General features: G+C 55.4%; 1 protein-coding gene across 4 annotated transcripts in view; it reads right to left on the bottom strand.

Annotated features, from left to right (window-relative positions):
* The window catches only part of TBCD (tubulin folding cofactor D), a 111,487-nt gene that overhangs the window by 77,790 nt on the left and 9,629 nt on the right, over positions 1–24,068 (bottom strand). For all 4 annotated transcript variants that reach the window (XM_055322185.1, XM_055322159.1, XM_055322166.1 and 1 more), the window contains exons 5-11: positions 23,429–23,575; positions 20,197–20,252; positions 16,565–16,697; positions 6,834–6,879; positions 6,060–6,192; positions 1,452–1,594; positions 155–215 (exon numbers count right to left, since the gene is read on the bottom strand). In XM_055322185.1, coding sequence (XP_055178160.1) covers positions 155–215; positions 1,452–1,594; positions 6,060–6,192; positions 6,834–6,879; positions 16,565–16,697; positions 20,197–20,252; positions 23,429–23,575 — 719 coding nt within the window. The remainder of the gene's footprint in view (positions 1–154; positions 216–1,451; positions 1,595–6,059; positions 6,193–6,833; positions 6,880–16,564; positions 16,698–20,196; positions 20,253–23,428; positions 23,576–24,068) is intronic.

Here is a 24,068-nt window from a genome sequence, read left to right as displayed (position 1 = left end):
TCCACCTTCGAAAAACCTCTAAGGCATTCGCAGCTCTCAACTGCACATGAATGCTGTGCAGTGCTGAATGACGGAGGCGCTCACAGACCACGGGCCCCGAGTAGAAGCTGTCGGCCCTGGGCCCAGCTCCCGCAGCGGGACGGCGGGCACCTACCCTTTGGCCGCAGACCACCGCACGATCGTGTCCTGGTCCTTCAGCCCAACCAGCAGCTGCTCTGCAAGAACACAGGAAGGCCGAGACCATGAGCCGCACGCACTCCCCGCCGTCCTAGGGAGGTCCTGCATTGCCCCGGTCACTCAACAGCACCATGAGGGAAACTACATTAAGAATCTTAATTCTGGGGCAGCCTGGGTGGCTCAGCGGTTTAGCACCGCCTTCTGCCCAGGGCGTGATCCTGGAGTCCCGGGATCGAGTCCCGCGTCGGGCTCCCTGCAGGGAGCCTGCTTCTCCCGCTACCTCTGTCTCTCTGTCTCTCATGAATAATTAATGAACTCTTTTAAAAAATAAAATAAATAAAACCAACTCTTGCCATTGTTGCTACAAAGTAGACCCCCCTCCATAAGCACAGAACCGGGCAGAAAGCACCGCTGAGGAAGACTTCCCGGAGATCAGCGTCTGCCAGAGGGTGTAGAAAAGAGGGTCTCCTGAGGTCTCGGGCACAGGCCAGACTCCAGGAGGAGTCACACAGAGACCCGAAGGAAGTGGGAGATGTGAGAGGCCTCTCAGTAAGGGCATGGCAAGCCCCAGTCAATGGAGACCTTGACCGAGGTCACCAAACACGTAGGAAGGACAGGGGTCAAGTTCACTGTGACCGGGGCAGCGTAGGACCCCAGGGGTGGGGGGAGCAGGAGGTGTAGACAAGTCTGAGAAGCAGCTCACTGTGAAGGGGAAGAGAATGGACGTGAGAAACAGTGAGAGGGACCAGGGGAGGAGCAAGCTGTCCCTCGTGGACAGGGAGGCTGGGGTACAGCTCGACGACGGTGGGAGACCCCACAGTGGGGGTGGGGGGAACCCGACAAGGACGAGTGGCAGGAGGCTGGCAGGGTGTCGGAGCCCCTGCAATGAGGCTCTGCCCTCTGTGTGAGCACGGGGACGGTCCTCGGGTCCCTGGGCCCAGGGCTCGAGTTTGCCGCAGGAGGGACACTGCAGGGAAGCCACCACTCCCTTCCCCCGAGGAGGCGACCTGGGGGCAGTGGCTGCACCTGGGAAGGCATGGTGGAGGGCGGGGTACCTGGTCCCGAGCTAGAAGGGAGGGACAGGCTCACCCCGGGGAAGCGCTCGGTGAACAGAGTGACAGGGGCACCGGACTGCAGGCCAACGGCCACAAGCTCCTTGAAAGGTGCAGAAGGTCCCAGAAGGCCGTGACGAGGGCACAAGAGGGGAGGAGGGCACGCAGCCAATGCGGTGCTCGCAGAGGAGCGTCCCCCGGACCCGTGGGGGCCCCACCCACCTATCACACTCTCCACATCCTCGGGCACGTCATAGTCGCCGTCGCTATCGCAGTCGGCAGTCTCCGCGGGCATCTGCGACCCCTCCGGACCCTGCGCGCGCGGCTGCAGGTTGGCGGCCAGGGAGCGGCAGCCGCGCTGGTACCTGCAAACACACACTGCCTGAGCCGCGGCCGCCAGGAGCAAGCCTCCAGGGAGCCATGGGCCTGGGCCGTGACCCCGTGTGCGACAGGCGGCCGCGCAGCCCCGGGAGGCACCCACGGGGCTGCCCACAGGGACCCCCAGCGCGGAGCACCGCGCCCGCCCAAGCCCCTGCAGCGGCGCCGGAGGCCGGGGTCAGCGCACCCAGCGGACGTGGTCACGAGGGCTCCTGCCCGAGCCCCAGCAGCCCTGCCCTCCGGCCGCCGAGCCGCAGGCGTGTCCATGGCTGGCCTGGCCCCGGCTGTCCACACCACTGCCTTGGGGGCGGGGGCGGGGGCGGACCCCCAGCCGCGCACGAGCACAGCTTCAGGGACACGGAACCTGACGCCACCCGCTCGGTCACCCGCAGCCCAGCAATCACCAGCCGCCCACAGCTGCCCACTGTGACGTCGTGCCATCCTCTGCCGTTGGTGCGGCCAGACCCACGGCTCCGGGCCAGGAGGCTGCGGCCGTGAGGGGCTGTCCCTCCCAGGGAGCCTCAGGGAGACGGGGCTTCCGCCTCGCCACCCCTCTTCGCCAACACAGGCCCGTCGCCACGCTGCACCGCACGCTGTGCCCCATGCGCCGGGACCTGTGGGAGGCCTCCAGCAGACAGCCGCGGGAATGTGGCCCCCCAGGACATGCGCGCCCGCGGGCGGGGCCCCACCCCCCAACTGGACACCCTGGTGAAGCGTGAGACACACCCTGACCACGGCCTCAGCTACGGTGCACCCAGATTCCAATCCACGGAAATGAGGGCATCAAACACGCACCATTTTAAGCTGCTCAATCCGGGGGTACCGCCACACGACTGGGATTCTGTCCTTCACAAGAAATCCATGACGGGTCTTTGTCCCCTTCTGGATGGAGGGTCTTTTGTGACATTAATGAAGGGGCCTGGAAGCTCCCAGGCCCCTAAGGATGCAGACTGGTCACCGTGGGAACCAACCAGAGACTGAGGGCTGGAACCTGATTCTCACCTCCTGACCCCCAGAGAGAGGACAGGGGCTGAGGTTCAAGGAACCGCCAATGGCCGATCGTTTAGCCAATCGTGCCTCCGTAATGAAGCCACCATAGAACTCCCGAAGTTCGGGGTTTGGAGAGCTCCTGGGTGGTGAGCGTGTGGAGACCCAGGGAGAGGGCGGTGTGTGGACAGGGCACACCGCCCCCACGCCCCACCTGCGCTTCTCTCCCACCTGGCTGTTCCTGACCTGTATCCCTTTAGAGTAAACTGGTCCTCTACTTAACAAAATGTTTCTCTGAGTTCTATGAGCTGCTCTAGCACGTTAAATGTGCCCGAGGAGGGAAGTGTGGGGATCCCAATTTATACTTAGTCAAGGCACAGGTGACAACCTGGACCTGCTCCGGGCATCTGAGTGATGCAGGTGTGGGCGAACAGGACAGTCTCGTGGAGCAGAGCCCTTAACCTGAGGAATCAGACACTACCTCTGGGTAGACAGGGAGACACCCAGCTGGCGTCCAGGGAATCTGCTGGTGTGGGGAGAAAAACCACACTTGAGAGCAGGTGTCAGAACGGGAGTAGCAGCACATCACTAACTCAGGTAGAGCATCCCCCGCCACCAGAGGAGCGTCCTCAGAATCATAACCTGCCCGGCACGGGTCCCAACGAGGCCGTTCCCTTGCTCCTGTTCTCAAATCAGTACGCACGCTGATTATCTCGCAGGAACATACTCACCCGAACACTCAGCAACCACAACTACAAAGATGACAGACCTTAGGCAGCCACGGGCTTACCCTTCTGCCATCAACAACTACAAAACCCGGATGGAAGTTGAGACCAGCCAGTGGCACACACGAGATGACAATCAAGGCCAGGCTACCATTCCTCACGGCAGGAGGCGCCAGGAGCACCCCACCTTCACCTGCTTCCTCCCCAAAGGTCCTCTCTAAACCGCAGCACAGGAAAGAGAGCCCAAGCACAGAGCAGCAGTCTTGCCTGGTGAGGAAAAGAATTCACGACCACAGAGATGGTGACTATCTGGGGAGAGACGCCGGAGAAAAACTAACTGCTGAGAAGGAAATCAACGATTGTGCACCGGAGTCCCCTTGGACGACCCCTAAGACGTGTGAGGGCAGGACGAGAACCAGAAGCACCGCGAGAGAGCAGGTGGGAAGCTGAGACCTGAGCGGAGTCCAGAGGTCACGTAAGGCTGGAGAGTCCCCGCACGTGGGCCCAGCAAGGGAGACCAGGCAGCCGCGCGCTAGAAGACGGGGCGTGACGAAGGAGCAAGGGCTGTGTTCCGGCAAAGAGGAGCGGAAGACAGACCACCCTAACGTGGCCCCAGGAGGAGGGAGCAGCCCCAGCAAGTTAGCAGCCTGCCAGACGGGCTTGCTGCTCCTGGTCAAGAAGGCAGCCGACAGAAGACCGACACTGAAGATAAAACACAAACGTAACAGAGGAGATAAAATGGAAGAAAAAGGAAGAGACAGAAAAAAAATAGCAAGATGATAGATTTCCATTAAATGTACACGGAAATGCAAACCGAATAAAGTAATTAGGCTGCTGAGTTCTTTTCCTTCCCACATAAAGGTTTACAGTCCCTGTGATCATTCATTCCACGTGTCAACTGAGCTGGAGTACTCAGATGTTCAGCCAAATGTTATTCTGTGCGTGCCTGAGTGCTTTTGGGCGAGATGAACATTTAAACTGGTAGACTGAATAAATCAGATGGTCCTCCCCAGTGTGGGTGGGCCTTGCCCAATCAGTGGAAGACCTGAACAGAGCAAAGAGGCCAACCGTCCGCCGGGGGAAGGAGTTCCTCCTGCCTTTAGACTCAAATGCCACCGTGAGCCCTCCTGGGTCTCCAGCTTTCTGACTCACCCTGCAGATCTCGGGACTTGCCAGCCTCCACAACCACGAGCCAATTCTTCCCAAGTGTCGTGCAAGCGCACACACATGCCCACTTACCCTACTGGCTCTGTGTCCCTGGAGAATCCTCGTAACAGTACCGAACATTAATTTTCCAAGGCATTTTGGAAACTAACCACTAACACTTAGTCTCATAAACAACTTCTTACAGAATGAGCTATGTGACCCCCAAGGCTAATTAAGTAAAACATCACTAGAACATTAACACACTTCTCTGGAATTTGCTGGAATTTGAGCCAAAGGCTGAGTCGAGCTTTACCAAACAATTCCTCCCAAGCCACCATATCAATTCTTGAAATAAAACGGAAGACTCTCAGCTCTGTCCCTACCACCGAGTCACACGGAGGCAGAGGTTCAGATGCTCTCAAGAGTGAGGAAGGCACTGCTGCTAGGGGACAATCAATGGACGTTAATATGGATTCACAAGAGGCTGAAGACCACCCTCATCCACAACGGCCTAGCACGGGGATTTGCGAAGCTGCCAAAGCCTTAGACACGTGCCCGACCCACCTCTGTGCGCTTGCATCAACTGTGAGGAGCCGGTGTGTGTCGAGCTGGCGTGGGCGCTTTGTGCTGAGCGTCAAGTCAACCTAATTAAGGTTGATGACAACGAGAAAAGAGGGGAATGGACGGGCCTCTGTCAAACTGACAGAAAAGGAAGATTAAGTGGTTGGCTGCAGTTGTGTGATGGTTAAGGACCATCACAAGGAGTCTCGGGCCAGGGATGTCATCGAGGAATGCTTCAAACACAAGAAATGAACCAATCCAGAACTTGGTTCCTGTTCCTCATGAAAATACAAAAACAAAAAAAACAAAACAAAAAACCCAAAGAGTGGACAGGCCGGGTGGCTCAGCGGTTTAGTGCCGCCTTCAGCCCAGGGTGTGACCCCAGGGTCCTGGGATCGAGTCCCAAATCGGGCTCCCTGCATGGAGCCTGCTCCTCCCTCTGCCTGTGTGTCTGCCTCTCTCTCTCCCCCTGTCTCTCATGGATAAATAAATAAAATCTTAAAAAAAAAAAATTTTCAAAGACCGTTAAAAACACAGTACTCCAAGCACAGCAGAGAAGTCTGTGTCTATGGGAGCCACTAGTGCCCCAGCAAACTGTTAATTAACGCAGGCTACCCTCAGACCATTAGTTAAAACACTTTCCGTCCGCGGGCAGAGACAGCCTGGCTTTCTGAATCAACCTCACGGAGCAACAGCTTGCTCTCTTTGAAAGAAGCTTGTACTCAGCGTGATCCCTAGTGGAGCTTTCCCTTTCGTGAGCCCCAACTGGTAGTCATATTGCACCTGAATAACATCACATAAAATGCAAAAGCAAACTTTCCTTACCAGCACTCCAGCTTCAATTATCCTAAGATGTAGGGACAGGAGAAAAATAAACTAAAAGGAAAACCTTTCCTTCAGAATTAGAAACACTACTGAGACGCAGAAAATGAAGCGGAAGCAGAGGATAACCAGCGTCCTCTGCCATGGCCACCCGCACCCAGGCAATCCCACACCAGCCTTCCCAACAGACGCTCAGGCCTGGCCCACTGACCTCCACTTTGCCACCCTGGGCTTCAGGAAGGTCAGTCCCAGCCGCTGCACGAGCTTCACTCCAAGTTTCCGGAGCAAGGTCTGGTTGCTGTCGGGGAGGTTGCAGCCCTCCAGGCACTTGAGGACGGTGGCAGCTGCAAATAACAGCACATTCAGCTCAGACTGGGGGGGAAGGATCTTTTTTTTTTTTTTAAGATTTTATTTATTTATTTATTCATGAGAGACACAAAGAGAGAGAGAGAGAGAGAGAGAGAGAGAGAGAGAGAGAGGGGGCAGAGACACAGGCAGAGGGAGCAGCAGGCTCCATGCAGGGAGCCCGACGTGGGACTTGATCCCGGGACCCCGGGGTCACGCCCTGGGCTGAAGGCAGACATTCAACCACTGAGCCACCCAGGCACCTGGGGGGGGAAGGATCTTATATGATCTCCCAAATTGCACAATCTGTGTCTGGCACCCACATTAAAACCACAGTTGAGGGACACCTGGGAGGCTCAGCAGTTGAGCGTCCAGGATAAAATGTGAATGAGAGGGCAGCCCCGGTGCCCAGCGGTTTAGCGCCACCTTCGGCCCAGGGTGTGATCTTGGAGACCCTGGATCAAGTCCCACATCGGGCTCCCTGCCTGGAGCCTGCTTCTCCCTCTGCCTGTGTCTCTGCCTCTCTCTCTCTCTGTCATGAATAAATAAATAAAATTTAAAAAAAAAACGTGAAAGAGACAGTTGATCATACACAGGCCGACTCACATCGCCAACACATCCTGATACAAACAGACCTTACCGTAGGGTAAACAGTCCTCACGCTTTCCATGCTTAAATATTTGCGCCTAAGAGGAAAAAAAATTCTGTTAAGTGTCAAAAAAAAACGTATTTAATATAAATATATATATATAAATATACACATCCACAAATCCAGAACATAAATTATCAGAACAGTTCACTGCATCTTTCCTGATTTTTACTCTAAATAGCACAGAATAACAGAAGACTAGTTCCCATACATGATAAAGGGATCACAAGAGGCAGGAGAGGCCACGTCCCCAAAGGACACTGTGATCTGGGGGTGCAACCGCAAGGCCCAGTCCGCCTAGGGAGGGCAAGGTGTCACCACTGACACGTGCCCAAACTGCCATTAAGGGCATCAGCCAAAGGAGGAGAGTGGAGGACCTCACGGGGTTTTCCTTGACGACCCGTGTATAAGTGAAGGTGCCAAAGGGCACAAGCTACAGGCCCAGCAGCTCTCAGGCTCAGAAGTAAGCGCACCACACGCTCCCGCAGCGCCAGGCGTGCTGGTCAGCAAGTGAGCAAGGGCTCCCCATGCTTCGGACACGCGTTTGCTCGTCCCGTGGTGCCCGGGGAGCTGTATCCCACGCCCGCTCCCTCAGCCAGGCGCCACCCCCAGACTCACAGCCCTCACAAGCTCGGAAGCTCCACCCTCCATTGAATTCCACCCTCCACTCCTGGATCTGGAAGAAAATGGGGCTAATTCACACCAGCATGCAAGCCTCGAGCACGGAGCACTTCTAAGACTTTCTTAGAGAATTTCCCCTCCTTCCAAAATGGTATTTAAGCCGCAAAGTGAGAACTACTTGTTTCGGATGGGAAGGTACGTGAGCCGTGTGCGCTAGCCTCCCCGGCCCCCCGACACCAGATCCAGACGGCGAGCTCAGCCCTTCGAGCCGCCCCACCGGCATCAAGGGGCAGACGGGCTACCCCGTGCCGCCCTGTCAGGACCCACAGAGTCATCACAATGGCTGTGGCGTCAAGCCACAGGCTCCGGGGTGGGCTGTTAGCCAACAGAGAACAAACCCCCAACTTAGGAAATCCACCCTGTAGGCCAGAGCGCTACCGTCGCAGCCTGGACGGCAGACACTGCCCAGCAGCAAGATGGGGACGCGGGGCAGGGTCACAGAGACAGTCCACGCCGGTGCAAAGGTCTGCAGGGAAGGAGGGGAGGACGGTGAGCAGCCAGGAGCACAGCCAGCAGCACCGGACAGGTAAAGCGTTCCCCGGCGGGGCCCTGGGCGCTCAGTCGGCCCTCGCTCGGGTCATGAGCCCGAGACCATGGGGGTCCTGGGATTGAGTCCCGCATCGGGCTCCCTGCACATCAGGGCGTCTGCTTCTCCCTGTCTGCTCCCCTGCTCCTGCTCTCTCCCCCTCACTCTTGCTTGCTCACTCAAATTTTTTTTGTGTGTTTCTTGGGTTCATTCACCAACTATTAAGAATTTAAAATATTATGACATGCCAGGAGTGATCACTCATGTGAACATTCTTTATTTGCCAAACTCCTCACAAAGTGTAAGAGAACAGAACAAAAGTGGCAAACACTGGCTGACACGGGCCCAGCGCTGGGCACGGGCACACGGCAACGGCCCCAGCCTGTCCCCACCCCACGAGGCGGCCCGCAGCGAGGCCCAGCCACTGTCTGGACCGACCTCAGGGTACCGGGACTGTGTCCCTCTGCTCCTCCCAACCTTGAATCCCACAGGGTCACCCAAGCGCTCCGTGCACCTGGAGAGGAGGGTCACCGGGAACCAACCTATGAACAGACTCCAGAGGGCAAAGGGATGAAAAGAAGGAACAACACCGCGCACACAGACACACACACCCCAATGAAGAAAAGCGCTTTGTTTTTGTTAGTTTTTTAAGACTGCGTTTATTTATCCGAGAACGAAAGAGTGAGCATGAGTAGAGGCAGAGGGAGAAGCAGACTCTCCGCTGAGCAGGGAGCCCAACGCGGGACGCGATCCCGGGACCTGAGCCGAAGGCAGGTGCTTTACCAACTGGGCCCCCCAGTCGCCTGGGGCTGTGTTCACACGTACAAATGGGGCACGTGCGCTGCCGTGGGCTCTTGCAAGCATGTGGCTCCGCAGACACACGCGGGGCAGTGAGCCCGGGGGGGGGGGGGGAGGGTGCTGAACCGCTCTCGTCTCCTGACCGTCTTAAGGATTCACCAGCCGGGCGGCAAGCGGGAGGTGCGCTCCTCTCTCCACGGAAGCACACAACATGAAGCAGCTGCACACGCTGCACAAGCAATTACGCCTCTTTGAGATCTGAGAGAAATGACCGTCGGGTCTGTTTCTGTTGTTCTAGAAACCAGCACAGTGCAAGGTGCAAACAAAAGGAGTTTCTTAGTAATCACTCTCCGCTGCCACACCTTTCCATCGCTACCCACCCAAGCCTGCTTTTCTGCAACGTGCACACCAGCTTCCCCTCCCCGGGGCATGTTCTGTGCGCGGTGAATCACAGGCCGTCGGCGGCTCGGGAGCCAGTCCGCCCGGCTGCCGAGCAGGAGACGCTGGTCTCAGGCTCCCCGAAGCACCACCAAGTCAAGGCCAAGAAAAGCAGCTCCACCCACAACCTGGGCAAAAGGCCCCCCACGCACGCCAGCTCCGGGGGCCCTCGGCGGCTCCCGTGAGCTCTGGGAGCTGGTGAGCACGCTCTGAACCAGCCTGCGGGGCCCCTCAACGTGTGGTCCTGTCCCGGGCGCCCCAGGAAAGCGTGCTACCACGAACACCGGCAAGCAGCCGGACAGGGCTCGGCCAGGTGCTCCCCCCTCTGCACCCTGACCCGGAGCAGCTCCGGGCCCCTCACGGCAGTCAGGCCACACGCGACGCAGGTAACCGTGAACACCGCCGGCAGCGACCCCACCAGCTCCCGGGGGGACAGCATTGAGAGGTGGGCCACGTCCTCTGCTGCCCCACAGCAAGCCCACCCAAGGCCACAGCTCTGGTGACGGCCGCAACAGCGCTTCGCAGAGGAACCCTCACACACACACTTCACAGTTCAGAGCAAATGACCCTCCTCCCACCTCCGGCTGGAACCTACTGCCCCCGCGGGCTGTGAAGGAGCCTGCTATGTCCCCCACCCCCGCCCCCCGGGACAGCGGGAAGCTGGGGCTGCCGGGAGGAGCACTGAGAACACAGAAGCAGGGGGGTCCTGAGGGCAGCGCCCACCCGGGCTGCACCCCCTCCAGGGGGAGCCCCGCCAGCAAAGGGGGCAAGCGGGGGGGACCAGAGGCACCTGCAGCCCCAAAGATGCAAACCCTCTCCTCTCCTCTCGAGGACGACCACGCTGGGTGCGGCCCTCGGACCCCAACCGCCCAGCTCAGGGCGCCAGTCACCTGCCACACACTGACCCGCCACACAAAGACCCTCAAGGACCTTTAACAGCAGGTTCCAAACACTGCAAAGCTGAGAGAAGCGGAAGCTCCCCTTTAAGAGGGTTAGAATCAACCCGTGAGCAACAGAGCTGGGGCTGCTGCGGCCTCCACAGCGGATGGGGGAGGGCCAGCAGGACACGCGGGACAGACCCAGGATGAGCAGGACCTCAGGCCCCTGGGAGGCCTCTGTTTTTCCCACTGGCTTCAACAGCTGACAATTTTAGATAAAAATAACTTTCTCAATCAATTAGGAAGTACCAGAAATCCTAATCGCACGTCCCCCACTTGCCTGCCCCAGGACGGACGTGAGGTGCAAGGACACGCCTGCCACAGAGAACCCAACACCACGCGTGCACCAAGCCAGGGAGGGGCTCTGAGCCCACCCGAGGCCCCGGCCCCTCCATGTGGACGAGGAGACGCAGGGCGGGAGGAAGAAGGGGCAGCCTCGCGGAGAGATACTCCCCGCTGCCTGGTCTCCTAACCCCGGGCACGGCGACAGGTGCCAGCGCAGGGCCCAAAACCCCAGGGAGCCCACACGGCCCGCCTGCCCGCCACCCCCTCCGGGCCCCAGAGCGACAGCAACGAGGGTTGTACAGACAGAGCCCAGCCGTGGCGAGGAGGGGGGGGGGCCTGGCTTGGGGCTGGCCAGCTCCCCTCCAGAGAGGCCCCGGGCACAGAGCCCCGCGTACCAGGACAGGACAGCCTGGCTGGGACACACCCCGAAGCCTCGTCCACACGGCCAGAGCCTGCACCGGGGCCCCACGTGAACGCTGCGGAGGGGGACTCACGGGGCGTGAAGCACAACGGTGCACCGAGCTAGGGCCCTGGGACGGAGGAGGGGGAGCAGGAGCCAGAGGTCAAGGGGGGATCGGGAGAAACCTCAGCTGCCCCCAAGCGGCAAGGAAAAGCCTGAGGAACACCTGCTTCCAGGGAGGCGCGAGGCGGGCGGCCAGGCCCCGTTCTCCTGAGAGCCCGACCCCCGAGGGCAGGCCCGCGGCCCTCGCAGCTCAGCCCCGGCCATCCAAGAGGCGGACAGAGCCGTGACCGTGAGCGACAAGGCCGGCTCCCTGCAAGCATGCACCTGTCCAGCAGGACACGTCGCCTCCGCACACGGCAAGCGTACAAAGCAGGCCCGTCACTGCGGTGGAAGGCGGGCCACACACCGAGCGTGTTTCAACAAGACTCCGGCCACCGCGCTGCCCGCTCCATGTAAATTGCTGAGTCCCGTGAAATTAAAACAGTATCAGAGTTGGCGGCTCTGTGGGCTTAAACCCGCGGGAACAGAAGGTGCCCATCTCACGTGAATTCCACAGGAGCGCACAAACACTACGCGCATGCACACGCGTACTGGAAGACACGCACGTTCGTATGGTTTTTTTTTTTTTTTTTTTATGATAGTCACAGAGAGAGAGAGAGGCAGAGACACAGGCAGAGGGAGAAGCAGGCTCCACGCACCAGGAGCCCGACGTGGGATTCGATCCCGGGTCTCCAGGATTGCGCCCTGGGCCAAAGGCAGGCGCCAAACCACTGCGCCACCCAGGGATCCCCGTTCATATGGTTCTTGCCGTGCCTCCCCCCACCCGAACCCTGCCCCAGCTGGGGCCGGGGCCGCACAGCCCCGTGGGGACCGTCTGTCCTCCGGCCACGCTGCGCCCCAAATGAAACCACAGGGTGCCGTTCTCCGGAGAACCCGGAGAGAAATCAAAGCCTACGTGAGAAGTGTTTTGGATAATCAAGTGGCTTCTCTTCATCTTCAAAGAGCATGACACGCACTAATTAGCCTCCACACCACCCTGTGAGGTAAGAGGCTTGTTATTTCCCTTCCACAGGCGGGGAGCACGGAGCAGGGCCTTCACCTCCGCCTGGGGTCACGGGTGTCGCTACAGGCTGTCCCGAGGCTCGGGACTGGCCCACAGCAGATCGGCCTCCCTTAGGGCAGCGAAGCACCCAAGGGCACAGCCAACACACCCTGCAGCCCAGGACGTGCGTTTCTGGTACATCCTGCCCTTGGAGAAGCGACAGCCGCTCTACCTGGACACTCCCTTTATTGACTTAGACTTCAGGCAAAACCAGAGAGGCCTCGGCGTCTCGCCTCACACACGCACTCAGCGCCAGGGACAGGATCACTTGGTTTTTAAGGTTTCCAGCAAAACGGCTTCTCCTTTAACGAGAGCTGTGCTTTCATCAAGGAGAAGGGACCTTCGTGGTGAAGAGGGCACACGGTCGTAACCGGCGAAGAGGAGAGTGTTTTACTGCCACTGAGCACACCTGCCCGGTGTTCCCCCCACCTCGCAGCCATACAGGGCACGCACGGAAGGAAACCCCACAGCACCAGTCAGTCCTCGGCCCTTCGATCTGGGCAGTGGAAGCCAGGATGGCCCGGCTATCAATAAGGAAGCACACATAGCGTATTTTCAACTTTTCATACTTGGTTTTCCTTCTCTGAACTTTCTCAATTTGCAATAATCCAATTGCTTAAAGTACGACTAAACCCGAGGACCTTCGAGGGATAGGAAACTGCCAGACTCCAGTCCCCCCCATCCCCCTACAAGAGTTAAAATTCATCGCTGCAAGAGGAACATGCTTCCAGGAAAATAAAGTCAAACCCTAGTTTCGATGGTGCTCGTTACGAGTTCACCTGTTTTGCCTAACACACTAATGAACAGGTGGATAGAAATGAAGCCAAGTGCATCAAAGGAGACAGATGAAATCCGAAAGCACAATACACCTGCAAGTTTCATCATGCACAGCGGACGCCCAGCCTCTGCTGTGCAGGTCTGACGAGCTCATGGCGAAACCTGCTCCCTGCTCGGGAGAGCCCAGCACCCACACCACTTCCTCCTGCCCAGGCGGCATCAGCAGTAATTACACCAAACCACCCCTTTGAAAAGGAAAAAGAGAAAAGGAAACAAGACGTGTGATTCCAGAAAGACCTAGGGGCTGCAGAAGGCTCCGGGAGGCTGGACCCTGCGGGCGGCCGCTTCCCAGCAATCCCATTCACTCTCCTCCCTGGGGTCTGGGCTGCCCTGTCAGGCCGTCGCCCACCTTGCTGAGGGCACGCCTCTCCGGGCAGTGAGGAGCAGCTGCCAACGCTGCTTCACTGCCCTGCTGGGCGGATGGGGTGGGAGCTCTTGGGAAAAATCTCCCTGTTCCTCAGGAAGGAGAACAAGAGAACTTCTCCTAAGTGTGGAGCCTGGAGACGTCCCGGGCACTACCCCACTCCTGGCTGGCTCTCCCCACTGAGGAGAATGCTGACCCAGGCCCATAGCTGGCGGGACAACACACGGGGCCTGCCTTTCCCACACCAGCCCTGGGTTTTGCCACCAAAGGCATGCGTCTCCCACCTAGGAACAAGAAACAGAAAACCTGGGAACAATCTAGAGACAAACAACACAATCATCAAAAATTTTTTTAAAAAATAAAAAGACCCAGGGCGGAGCAATTGCAGAACTGGACAAATAGGGGTCCCCATGTCCTTCTCAAGCCTTCAGTAAGAGCACCAGCGCCCCAAGGACCTGACCCGGGGCCAAGTGAGCCATCGGGAGCTCTCGCAGGTGGCTTGAGCGCCCAGGCCTACCACCGTGTCTTCTGGGAAAGCTGCCTCCTCGCCGCCAGCCCAGGCAGGAGCCACACAGGCCTCACCTGCCTGCAGGTCCCTGGGGCGGTCACGGAAGGCTCCGGCCCTCCAGGCTAGGCGCCCTGCTGGCCCAGCTGCCCCTGTGCACACACACGCAGCCGTGGCTCCTGGAGGGGTGGCTTTTGGGCAAGGGCTACAGGAGACCCTGGGAGCCGGTCCCAAATGCAAATTCCCAACTGAGCAAAGAAAGTCTAAAATAGGACCATACCCGCAAGAGGAAGCTAGGTCGCCTGTGCCTACTCCTGCGCCCACACTCAGGTGGGTCTAGCATTCCGCCCTGCAGGCCACAGCCGACTGACAGGCCCCAGCTACATTTTGTCAGACCTTCCAATTGTTTCTCCATGACCTAAGACTTCTCAATGTGACTCACAGCAAAAAATGAAGAATCCACTTACACCCAAACCTTCACATAAAACAGCTCTGCTGTTCGCCCATCCTTTACCAGAATTAGCTAAAACATAAAGGCGCTCCCCCAGGATTCAGGCGACGAGAGCCTGTGTCTCGCATGTCCCCCCCATCCACATCCACGTTCAGCGCCCTCTCAGGCCAGCCTCGCCCCGCACTGACTCCCATTACAGCAATTACACTGACAATCCCAATAAAACCCTCTGTAAGCACCACCTCCACACACAGCTAGAAGGAAAGCCACCTGAGGGCACAGGCCACGCGTCTACACAAGCTGATACACCATGTCTCATCGATGTAACAGGGGTGCAGCCATGAGAAAAATTAAGATCTCAAAAACAGAAAATACTTAAACTGTTAAAGAAAAAGCTATTGTTTCATACCCAAAGGGAACTAGAATATACGCTCCAACAAAAAGCTGCACGCAGGGATCCCTGGGTGGCGCAGCGGTTTGGCGCCTGCCTTTGGCCCAGGGCGCGATCCTGGAGACCCGGGATCGAATCCCACGTCGGGCTCCCGGTGCATGGAGCCTGCTTCTCCCTCTGCCTGTGTCTCTGCCTCTCTCTCTCTCTGTGACTATCATAAATAAATAAAAATTAAAAACAAAAAAAAAACAAAAAAAACAAAAAAAAAAAGCTGCACGCAGAAGTTTAAGTTAGCCCCACTCCCAACAGCTAGGAATACCCAGACAGTGGACTACCAGTGGGCGTGAAAAGGAATGAATTACTGACCTAAGCCACAACATGGCTGAACTCCGGAAACATGATGCTAAGTGACGAAGGTCACTTGTTGTACAATTCCATTTATGCAAAATGTTCAAAACGAGCAAATCCACAGAGATGGAAACTAGATTAAGGTTTGCAGAGGGGGAATGGGGAGTGACTGTTAATGGGTGTGCAGTTTCCTTTAGCGGTGATGAGAATATTCTGGAATTAGATCGTGGTGATGGGTGTGCAACCTTGTCCATAAACAAAATCATCACTGAATTATACACTTTAAAAAAGGGGATTACTTATGGTATGTGAATTATCTTGGTTTTTTTTTTTTTAAGATTTGAGAGAGAGCACGCATGAGCATGTACATGCACGCACACATGCACGTCCAAGAGAGGAGAGAAGCAAAGAGAGAGCAAGGAGGAGAGATGCAGACTCCCCGTGAGCGCGGGTTCCCAACACAGGTTCAACTCCATGACCCAGGAGATCACAATCTGAGCCAAAATCAAGAGTTGGACGCCCAACTGGCTGAGGCACCCTGGCACCCATCTCTCAATATTTTTGAAAACCTAGTGCACAACCTATCACGTTCATACACAGAATGGAACAAAGCGTGAAAAAAGCAGCACCTCAACGGACCACAGGAATTCAGCATATGTTCTATTTTTCCAAGTTTCTTTATAAAATGTCCTAAAATACTCCCATCAACTGAAAAGGCTGGCCTTCCCAAAGACAACAGCAGCAGGGGTGGAAAGAAACAGACGCCGAGAACATTCCCGAGAGAGGCCAGGCAGTTTGTGCCCTAAGCGCCCGGGACAGGGAGCGCAGGGAGAGGGCTTTCCCCAGGCCCCGTGGCCGACCCGGCGCTCACCTCCCCTCCCACAGCTGGGCCCACTGCCCCGGGTGATAACTTTCCGCTGGCCCTCACGGCTTCCTACACCTCGTCCCACCCGGCAACAGCCGACACACAGGACAACACCCAAGAAAATGTCACGCTGAGTCATGGGTCCAAACGCCTCCATTTAAAGGCAGTCCAAAATGCCTTGCCCTCCAGAAAGTAGGCCATGGGCCTCTACAGCTCCAGAAACAAGGCCAAGAACCAAGTTTCACCCGCTGCACTTAAAGAGCAAAGAGGAGGCACCGTGCCCACGACACCCAGACCACGAGGGCCTGGGCAGCTGCCCCTCTGCTGGGAACGTCCTCCTCATCAGCACTAAAAAGACGACACAACAGACAGAAGGAGCAGGAGGTGGGCACCAAGCAGCGCGCTCTGGGCGGGTGCCGTTGTGTATTTAACACACTTTTACTAACATCCTAACCCGAGCAGCTGAACAAAAGCAAATTTCAAATCACCTGCCTTACTTCATCAGAGCTGGTTCCAATAATTACACTCTAACACGATTACACAGCAGGAACCCCCGGAGGGTGTGCCCCGCCCGCCCGCCCGCTCTGTGGACACTGCCGCCCCCTGGTGGCGACGCGCCAGGTGACGGACCGCGCTGCTGGGGTTAATGGTCTCCCTATGCTCGGCCTATTTCAGAATGGACTCCAAGGTGAGCACAACTTGCCCCCCGCCCCGCCCGGGCAGTGTTTACCAGGGCCTGCAGCGTCCCGTCCATGGCAATGACCCCCTCGATGGTCTGGAAGGAGGAGCGGGCCAAGGTGTGCAGGCTCCAGTCCAGGAAGCCGGCCATCTTCTTCTGCTTGACATCAGGCCGTGTGACAAACCTGCCAGAAGGACGCAAACAGGCAGGGTGAGCGCTCAACCACGGCCCCAAATGAGGAGAGCTCCCCCTCTGCGGCCCACCGTGTCCTCCCACCGAGAGGAGTCTTCGCACCAGGACGTCTGTTCTCCGCACGGTGGATTACATCCTCCTTTCAGGACACGCTCTCCGGGGCGCTCTCCGATCTAAAATACCAGACACCCAGACCACGGCCCTCTCTGAGGTCATGTGCCGGTCCCCCACCCCCGTCTCCTCCCTGCTGGGCTCGCACTCCTCCTGAGGCCCCCTACGCCGCAGGACCACGTTTACCTGGCCCCAACACTACCAGGAACCCCGAACCCCACCAACACCTACGACTCAGCCCTTCCCTTCGCCTCAGGACACTGGACCGCCTCGTACAGCAAAGCCTGGCCCCAGGCCCCAGGCCCCTCTCCCTGCGCCTGCCCTGGGTCTCCCTTCCCCATTCCCTCCACCCTAGGCTGCACAGCCCCTTGCAGAGCCCACACCCGCTCAGCTCGGCACTCTCTGGACGTTCAGATGGTACGTGCTAGATCCTGCGCGCTCTCTCACACTCCTGGTCTAGGCCAGCAGCCACCCCCCATCCCCCACACCAAACCGGCCTCAGCTGACTCGGGGGCTCAGGTTGAGCCCATGCTCTCCTTGGGAAGCTTCCACTCTCGAGACAGAAACACGGGAAACAGGCAAAGAACATGAAGAGACAGACGGGGGGAGACGTGCAGCCTCCCAGAGGGCCCAGAGACACCGTCCCAAGGACACATGGGACCGGAGAGCATCAGGAGAGAGGACCTCACTCCCTTCACCTGCCCCCCCACAGAACACGCTTGGCGGGACCCTGCACTTAATGCCGTGCAAACCCGTTTTACGACACGCTGGTCCGCTTCTCCCCCGTGTTGGCACCACATACATCACGGCCCGCTCCAGAGCCGTGGTTCTGGCACCTGCCTCAGCATCCTTGCGGGAAGCTCTCATCCAACCACAAGCCCTCCCACCTCAGGGCCCTCTCTTCCCTCAGAACGGCCACGGCCCAGTGTATCAGACGATGCTCAGCCAGTGCAGTTCCATGCAGCCCATTCTGGAACACTCGGAGAAGCTGCCTGCCCAGCACCTGGCAAACCGGCAGGAGCATTTTTAATGCATTGAAAACCAGCCTCAACCACACGAACTGCGTACTCGTCCCGACCACTAGGTGGTGCCGGAGAGTCCTGCCGAGTGGTTCCGTGTGTCCCCAGGTCACCTTTCCCGGAGGACATCAGGGCAGGACCACAGGGCAGGGCCTCAGCAACCCAGGCCCCAGATGCCATGGTCCACAGAGTCAAACTCAGCATCGCTGTACCAAACCCTCAGGACTGCTGGTAATAATAAATAATAAAAACATTGTTTTTTCCGTTTAACAAATTTGGCAAATGTGTTAGAATCACACATAGTACTGATAAAAGTATGGGGAAGAGATAACCTTGCCAGTTAATTGCACTTAAAACCCCTAAAATGGGAATCCCTGGGTGGCTCAGCGGTTTAGCGCCGCCTTCAGCCCAGGGCATGATCCTGGAGTGCCCGGTTCGAGTCCTGCGTCGGACTCCCTGCATGGAGCCTGCTTCTCCCTCTGCCTGGATCTCTGCCTCTCCCTCTCTCTCTCTCTCTCTCTCTCTCTCTCTCTCTGTCTCTCATGAATAAATAAATAAATCTTAAAAAAAAAAAAAAAAACCTAAAATGTCCGTTCCCCTTCCAGGAATTCACCCCTAAGAATCAATCAGAATGGTCCAAAGTTTTACGTAAAACGTTCACGATGACATTGACTTTGCTAACAATCTGCAGAGCAGCAGTCGCACGTCCCGTAGGGGACTGGAGAAACAGTAACAGATTCACACCATGATCGTGTTTTGGAAAAAGACTGAATGAAGCTCCAGGCCCATCTGTTGGCACCTGGTACAACAATAATGTTCCCCAACGTGCCCACGGACAGAAGGACAAAAAACAGAAGCAGTTACGTCTCTGGGAGACGACAGTACACGTGGAGTTTGTACTTTATATTTTATTTTCCAAAACACGTGATTACTCTTACAATTAAAAAGAAACTCATTTTTTTAATCACAAGGAACCTCGGTCCAGTGAGCACCTCCCTCCCCTCAGGTGAAGCAATGCAGGTGGGCTCACGTGTTCCCCCCCCCCCCAAAATCAGTTCTACACAAGCTCTGCCCTGTGGCACAGGAAGTGCTTGCACAAACACCTCAGCCAGGGCCCCACCGCCCTACAAACAAAGGGTTTCTCTCTTTTTTTAAGATTTTATTTAAAAAAAATTTTTTTAATTTACTTATTTATTCATGAGAGACACAGAGAGAGGCAGAGACGCAGGCAGAGGGAGAAGCAGGCTCCATGCCAGGAGCCCGAGGGGGGACTCGATCCCGGGATCCCAGGATCACACCCTGGGCCAAAGGCAGGCACTAAACCGCGGAGCCACCCGAGCTGCCCCCAAGGGTTTCTCTTACCACTTTGTGTAAGGTCACGGCTACACCTAGGTACAAGGGGACCCTGAATGAGATGTTACCCACTTTCCCAATCAAAATATCCAAAAGTTTTCACAGTCCATTTCAACTTTCACAAATATAGAGTGGGGAAAAGCCAAATTTTCTAATTTATTTACTCTATATGCTTATTTTAAGTCACCCATTCTACAAAAGATTAATTTAGGAAAACTGCTTTCTGGGATGCCTGGTGGCTCAATGAGTGAAGCGTCCACCTTCAGCTCAGGTCATGATCCCAGGGTCCTGGGATGGAGCCTGGGCTCCCTGCTCAGTGAGGAGTCTGCTTCTCCCTCTGCCCCTGCCCTGCTTATGTGTTCTCTCTCTCTCTGTTTCTCAAATTAATAAAATCTTTAAAAAAAAAAAAAACAGCTTCCTTCCATTCTCACATTTTCTGGAACAAGTTTACACAGCTCTCACGTACAGCTTTGATGTTCTGCAGAGACGCCAAGGCCACTGGGTCAGCTTACCCAGCTCATCAGACAAAGCCATGTTCACCTGTTTGAGGCACAGTCTGTTTTTTAGTCAACAGAGAATGTGTGCGGGTTTCTATCCCAAGCCACAGTGATCCAATCAAGCTCATGATCTCCATAAACCACAGCGTTAACTGCTTTCTAAGTGACCTTTAGAGACTCATCTAAGCGCCACCACCCCAAAGCTGAGGCCCTGCCCACGTATAACCGCTACACCTGTTCTGAACGTGCACTGTTGATGGGCCTGTCGGCTGACCTCCAAAGCCCCAGACCACACTGTCGGGTTCGGACGTCTCTGCAGCTTCCTCAAAAGAGAGAGACGAGCAACGGGCAGTAGCAAAGACTTCCCAGGCCACAGGCCCGTCAGCCAGTGTCCTCCTCCAAGGTAACACAGAAACACAGGGAACACGGAAGAGGACGGAAGACAAACCCTCTCAGAGCACACTAGTCACATATCAAGCAACGCAGCTGGCAGCGGCCGAGAGGTACTCACTTGGACACGAGGACAGCGGCTGCATCTCGGGCCTTGTCACTGACAACCAGGTAGGCCTACAAGGATAAAGGACAGGCCCCGTTACACACACCATGTAAATCTCGGGGACCTGCTCACCAGCCAGTCCCACACGCGGCAGCCCCCAGAGAACCCAGAATGAAGCTTCTAGGCAGAGGCCACTTTCCAAAGCTGCACAAACCACCCCTAAACTGGAACCACAGTCACCAGCAGCTGCCGAGTGCTGTGCTCACCACAGGGCAGGTGCCCAGCTGCACACGGCATGTGGCCAGACCCCTTGAAACACCTGTCACGCGGCTATCACAGGGAATCACAGGGGCACCTGGGTGGCTCGGGCGGTCGAGTGCCCGACTCAGCAGGGAGACCGCTTGAGGTTCTCTTCCCTCTCCCTCTGCTCCTCCTCCTGCTCATATTCTGTGTGTGTGTGTGTGTCTCTCTCAAATAAATCTTTAAAAAAAAATCCTAAAAAAAAAAAAAAAAAAAATCCTAGCATCCATGAAGCACACGTGGGACCTGCCAATACATGAGTATGCAGTTGGGAGGCCCCACTCAAACAGAGGACCACCCAGGGTCAAAACAAAATAACTATTTTTTATTCAGAAGCCTGCCTTAAGTCTCCAATTCTCACCTCCACTTTTTTCCAAATGATCCACAAAATATCTTTTTTCTGGGGGACAATCACATACCCAGTGCCAAACCCTTAGGAACATACAGCCACTCACCTGACTGTCCCATTTACACGACAAATACACAAAGGGTGTATGTAAAGGTGCTTCATCACCATACTACTTCTCACAGAATTAGAAACAAACTAAATGTCCATCTACAAGAGAATTTTGTTTAAAGATTTATCGATGGGACAGCCGGGGTGGCTCAGCAGTTTAGCGCCGCCTTCAGCCCAGAGCCTGATCCTGGGGTCCCGGGATCCAGTCCCGTGTCAGGTTTCCTGCAGGGAGCCTGCTTCTCCCTCTGCCTGTGTCTCTGCCTCTCTCTCTCTCTCTGTGTGTGTGTGTGTGTGTGTGTGTGTGTGTCTCATGAATAAATAAATAAAACCTAAAAAAAAATAAAAGAAAATAAAGACTTATTGATGGACTGATCTGAGCGAGAGCATGCACATCCACGCGTGGGGGGAGGGGACAGGGGCAGAGGAGAGGGAGCATCTGCAGTGGACCCCACACTGAGCACAGCACCTGACGCAGGGCTCCATCTAATGACCCTGACTGAGATCACGGCCTGAGCCAAAACCAAGAGTCTGACACTCAACCGACTGTGCCTCCCAGGCGCCCCAAGAGAATATCTTTAAAATTAGGGTTCAGTGGAGCACCGTTTCCCTTCAAGATTATGAGAAGACATCTACTCACTGACAAAACGCCAGGGAAAAAGCAGTTCGCAGAGCAGCAGGACACCGAGGGCACGTGCACAGAGTGAGCAGCTCAGGATCAAGAAGCAAACTTCCTGGCTTCAAATCTGATCTACCACTGACCATAAAGTGAACCAGCTAAGTTACTTTTTTAAACTATCGCCCCCTCAGTAAAATGAAGATAAAAAGAGTTAGCCATTGGGACACCTGGGGGCTCAGTGGCTGAGCATCTGCCGTTGGCCCAGGTCGTGATCCCAGGGTCCTGAGACGGAGCCCACATGAGGGTCCCTGCTTGGCGGGGAGTTGGGTTCTCCCCGACCCCTCCCCTCCCCTCATGCTCTCTCTCGCTGTCTCAAATAAGTAAATAAAATCTTTTAAAAAGCATTGTTTTTTAAAAGAAAAAAAAGGAAACTAAAAAAATTAAAAACAAAAAAAAAAGTAAACTGCTCCATTCAGTAGAATTATGTGAGTCATCACACAAAAGATGATTAGAACAGTGTCTAGCACATAGCAGACACTCAACAGACACCCGACCACTAGTGTTCACACCTCGTGGAACCCGTCCTGTGTGGGCTGGACACAGTGACATGCTTCTAACCAAGAATGTGGCAAGGGGTAGGACGCCACTTCTGTGACTTGATAACACATCATGGTGACTTCTGTCTTGCCAGCAGACCCTGCCCTCTGCCAGCTTCAAGGGAATATGCTGCCATGTTAAGGGGGCCACATGGCAAGGAACAGCCAGCAAAGAACTCTTGGTCCAACACCCTCAAGGGTCTGGCTTATGCCAATTACCCCGACAACGGGAAAGCAAGCCTTACTCTGGACGAGTTTTGACTTCAGCTGGAGAGACCTGGATGCAGACTGCCCAAATTCCTGACCCGCAGAAACTATGAGATAATAAGTGTGTGTTGTGTTAAACCACTGAAGTTTGGGGTAATACAAATACTATGCACATAGACAAATTACTACCTCACAAAAAGTATGAAAAAATATATAAGGGTTATTATTCCTCAGCACTAGAATTTGAGGGACTTTGACTTTTTTTTTTTTAAGATTTTATTCATGAGAAACACAGAGAGAGAGGTAGAGACACAGGCAGAGGGAGAAGCAGGCTCCATGCAAGGAGCCCGACGTGGGACTCGATCCTGGGTCTCCAGGATCAGGCCCTGGGCTGAAGGAGGCACTAAACTGCTGAGCCACCCAGGCTGCCCCAGGGACTTTGATTTAGCATCTTTCTTGCTTTGCTTTATTTTCTCATTTTTCTACGCAGATCATGTATTATTTATACAACATTAAAAATTAAAAACCAAAAAAATAATAAAATTAAAAACCAAATTTTAAACGGACCTTTAGGGGATCCCTGGTGGCTCAGCGGTTTGGCACCTGCCTTTGGCCCAGGGTGTGATCCTGGAGTCCTGGGTTCGAGTCCCACATCAGGCTCCCTGCATGGAGCCTGCTTCTCCCTCTGCCTGTATCTCTCTCTGCCTCTCTCTGTGTCTCTCATGAATAAATAAATAATCTTTTTTAAAAAATAAAAATAAAATGGACCTTTATTTTCTCTTACAACTGCCCCGAGATCTCTCATATGTCATTACTGCGATTAGCAGACGATTTGCACTACCTACGAAGAATTGAGATCTGCTAAGTAACTCCTCCTCTCCCCTATATGAATTATCATCACACTTTCAAAATAGGTTAGGAAATGGAATTTTACCTCACTGAAAAAACAGTAACAGCAGTCAAAGAAACATAAGTGTTAAAAGTGTGGCTAATTAAACTCTAATATCAAGATAGCATGAGAATGAAAAAGAACACTAACTAGCAGCTAATGACGTGCCTGATCACAGTTACCTCTGCTATTTGGAGAATGCGATCCATTATGGACATTCGCGTCTGTCCAGGTTGCGTAAGGAGGTTCCCATCCAGGCGTGAAAAATCAAAAGGGATCAAGCAGGTCACAGAGAGCCACAGTAACAGCATGTAGCGCGTCTCCCAAGTCTAAGAAGTTAAATCAAAGTAAAACGGCTGCTGCACGAAGGACAGAGGTAGCCCGTAGGCCCCGCTCACAGTCCTCCCGCCCTCCCCGCCCCTCGATGCCACCACAGGCCCGTCAGGTGCGGTCCACTCAGAGCCTGGAGCACAGACCCTCACGAGCTGCTCCCGGTCTCCCCTGTACCCCCCGCCCACACCCGCCGTCAGACAGCCCGTTACCTCCGCAGACGAAACAAACAGCAAAACGAACAAAGCAAAAGCACAACATGCCAGTCTAATGGCTCCTCCTGGCTGGCACCCTTCAGCGCACAATCAGCAGATTGAGAAAGTGAAAAAAGATGGAGAACAAAAGACTTCAGAATAAAAACTATCCTCAACTTCCAGTCAAAGAGGAGTGCCCTTATTTTAGGAGGTCAGCAAAACAAGACTCCACTTCGGCCCTGGGATCACGCATCCGGGCACGAGAAGCAGGGGAGAGTTGGGGAAATGCTCACCCGCG

The sequence above is a fragment of the Nyctereutes procyonoides genome, unplaced genomic scaffold, assembly GCF_905146905.1.
Source record: "Nyctereutes procyonoides isolate TBG_1078 unplaced genomic scaffold, NYPRO_anot_genome, whole genome shotgun sequence".
Taxonomy (NCBI): domain Eukaryota; kingdom Metazoa; phylum Chordata; class Mammalia; order Carnivora; family Canidae; genus Nyctereutes; species Nyctereutes procyonoides.
The sequence above is the reverse complement of the archived record's forward strand: the minus strand, read 5'-3'. Positions and strand labels throughout refer to the sequence as shown.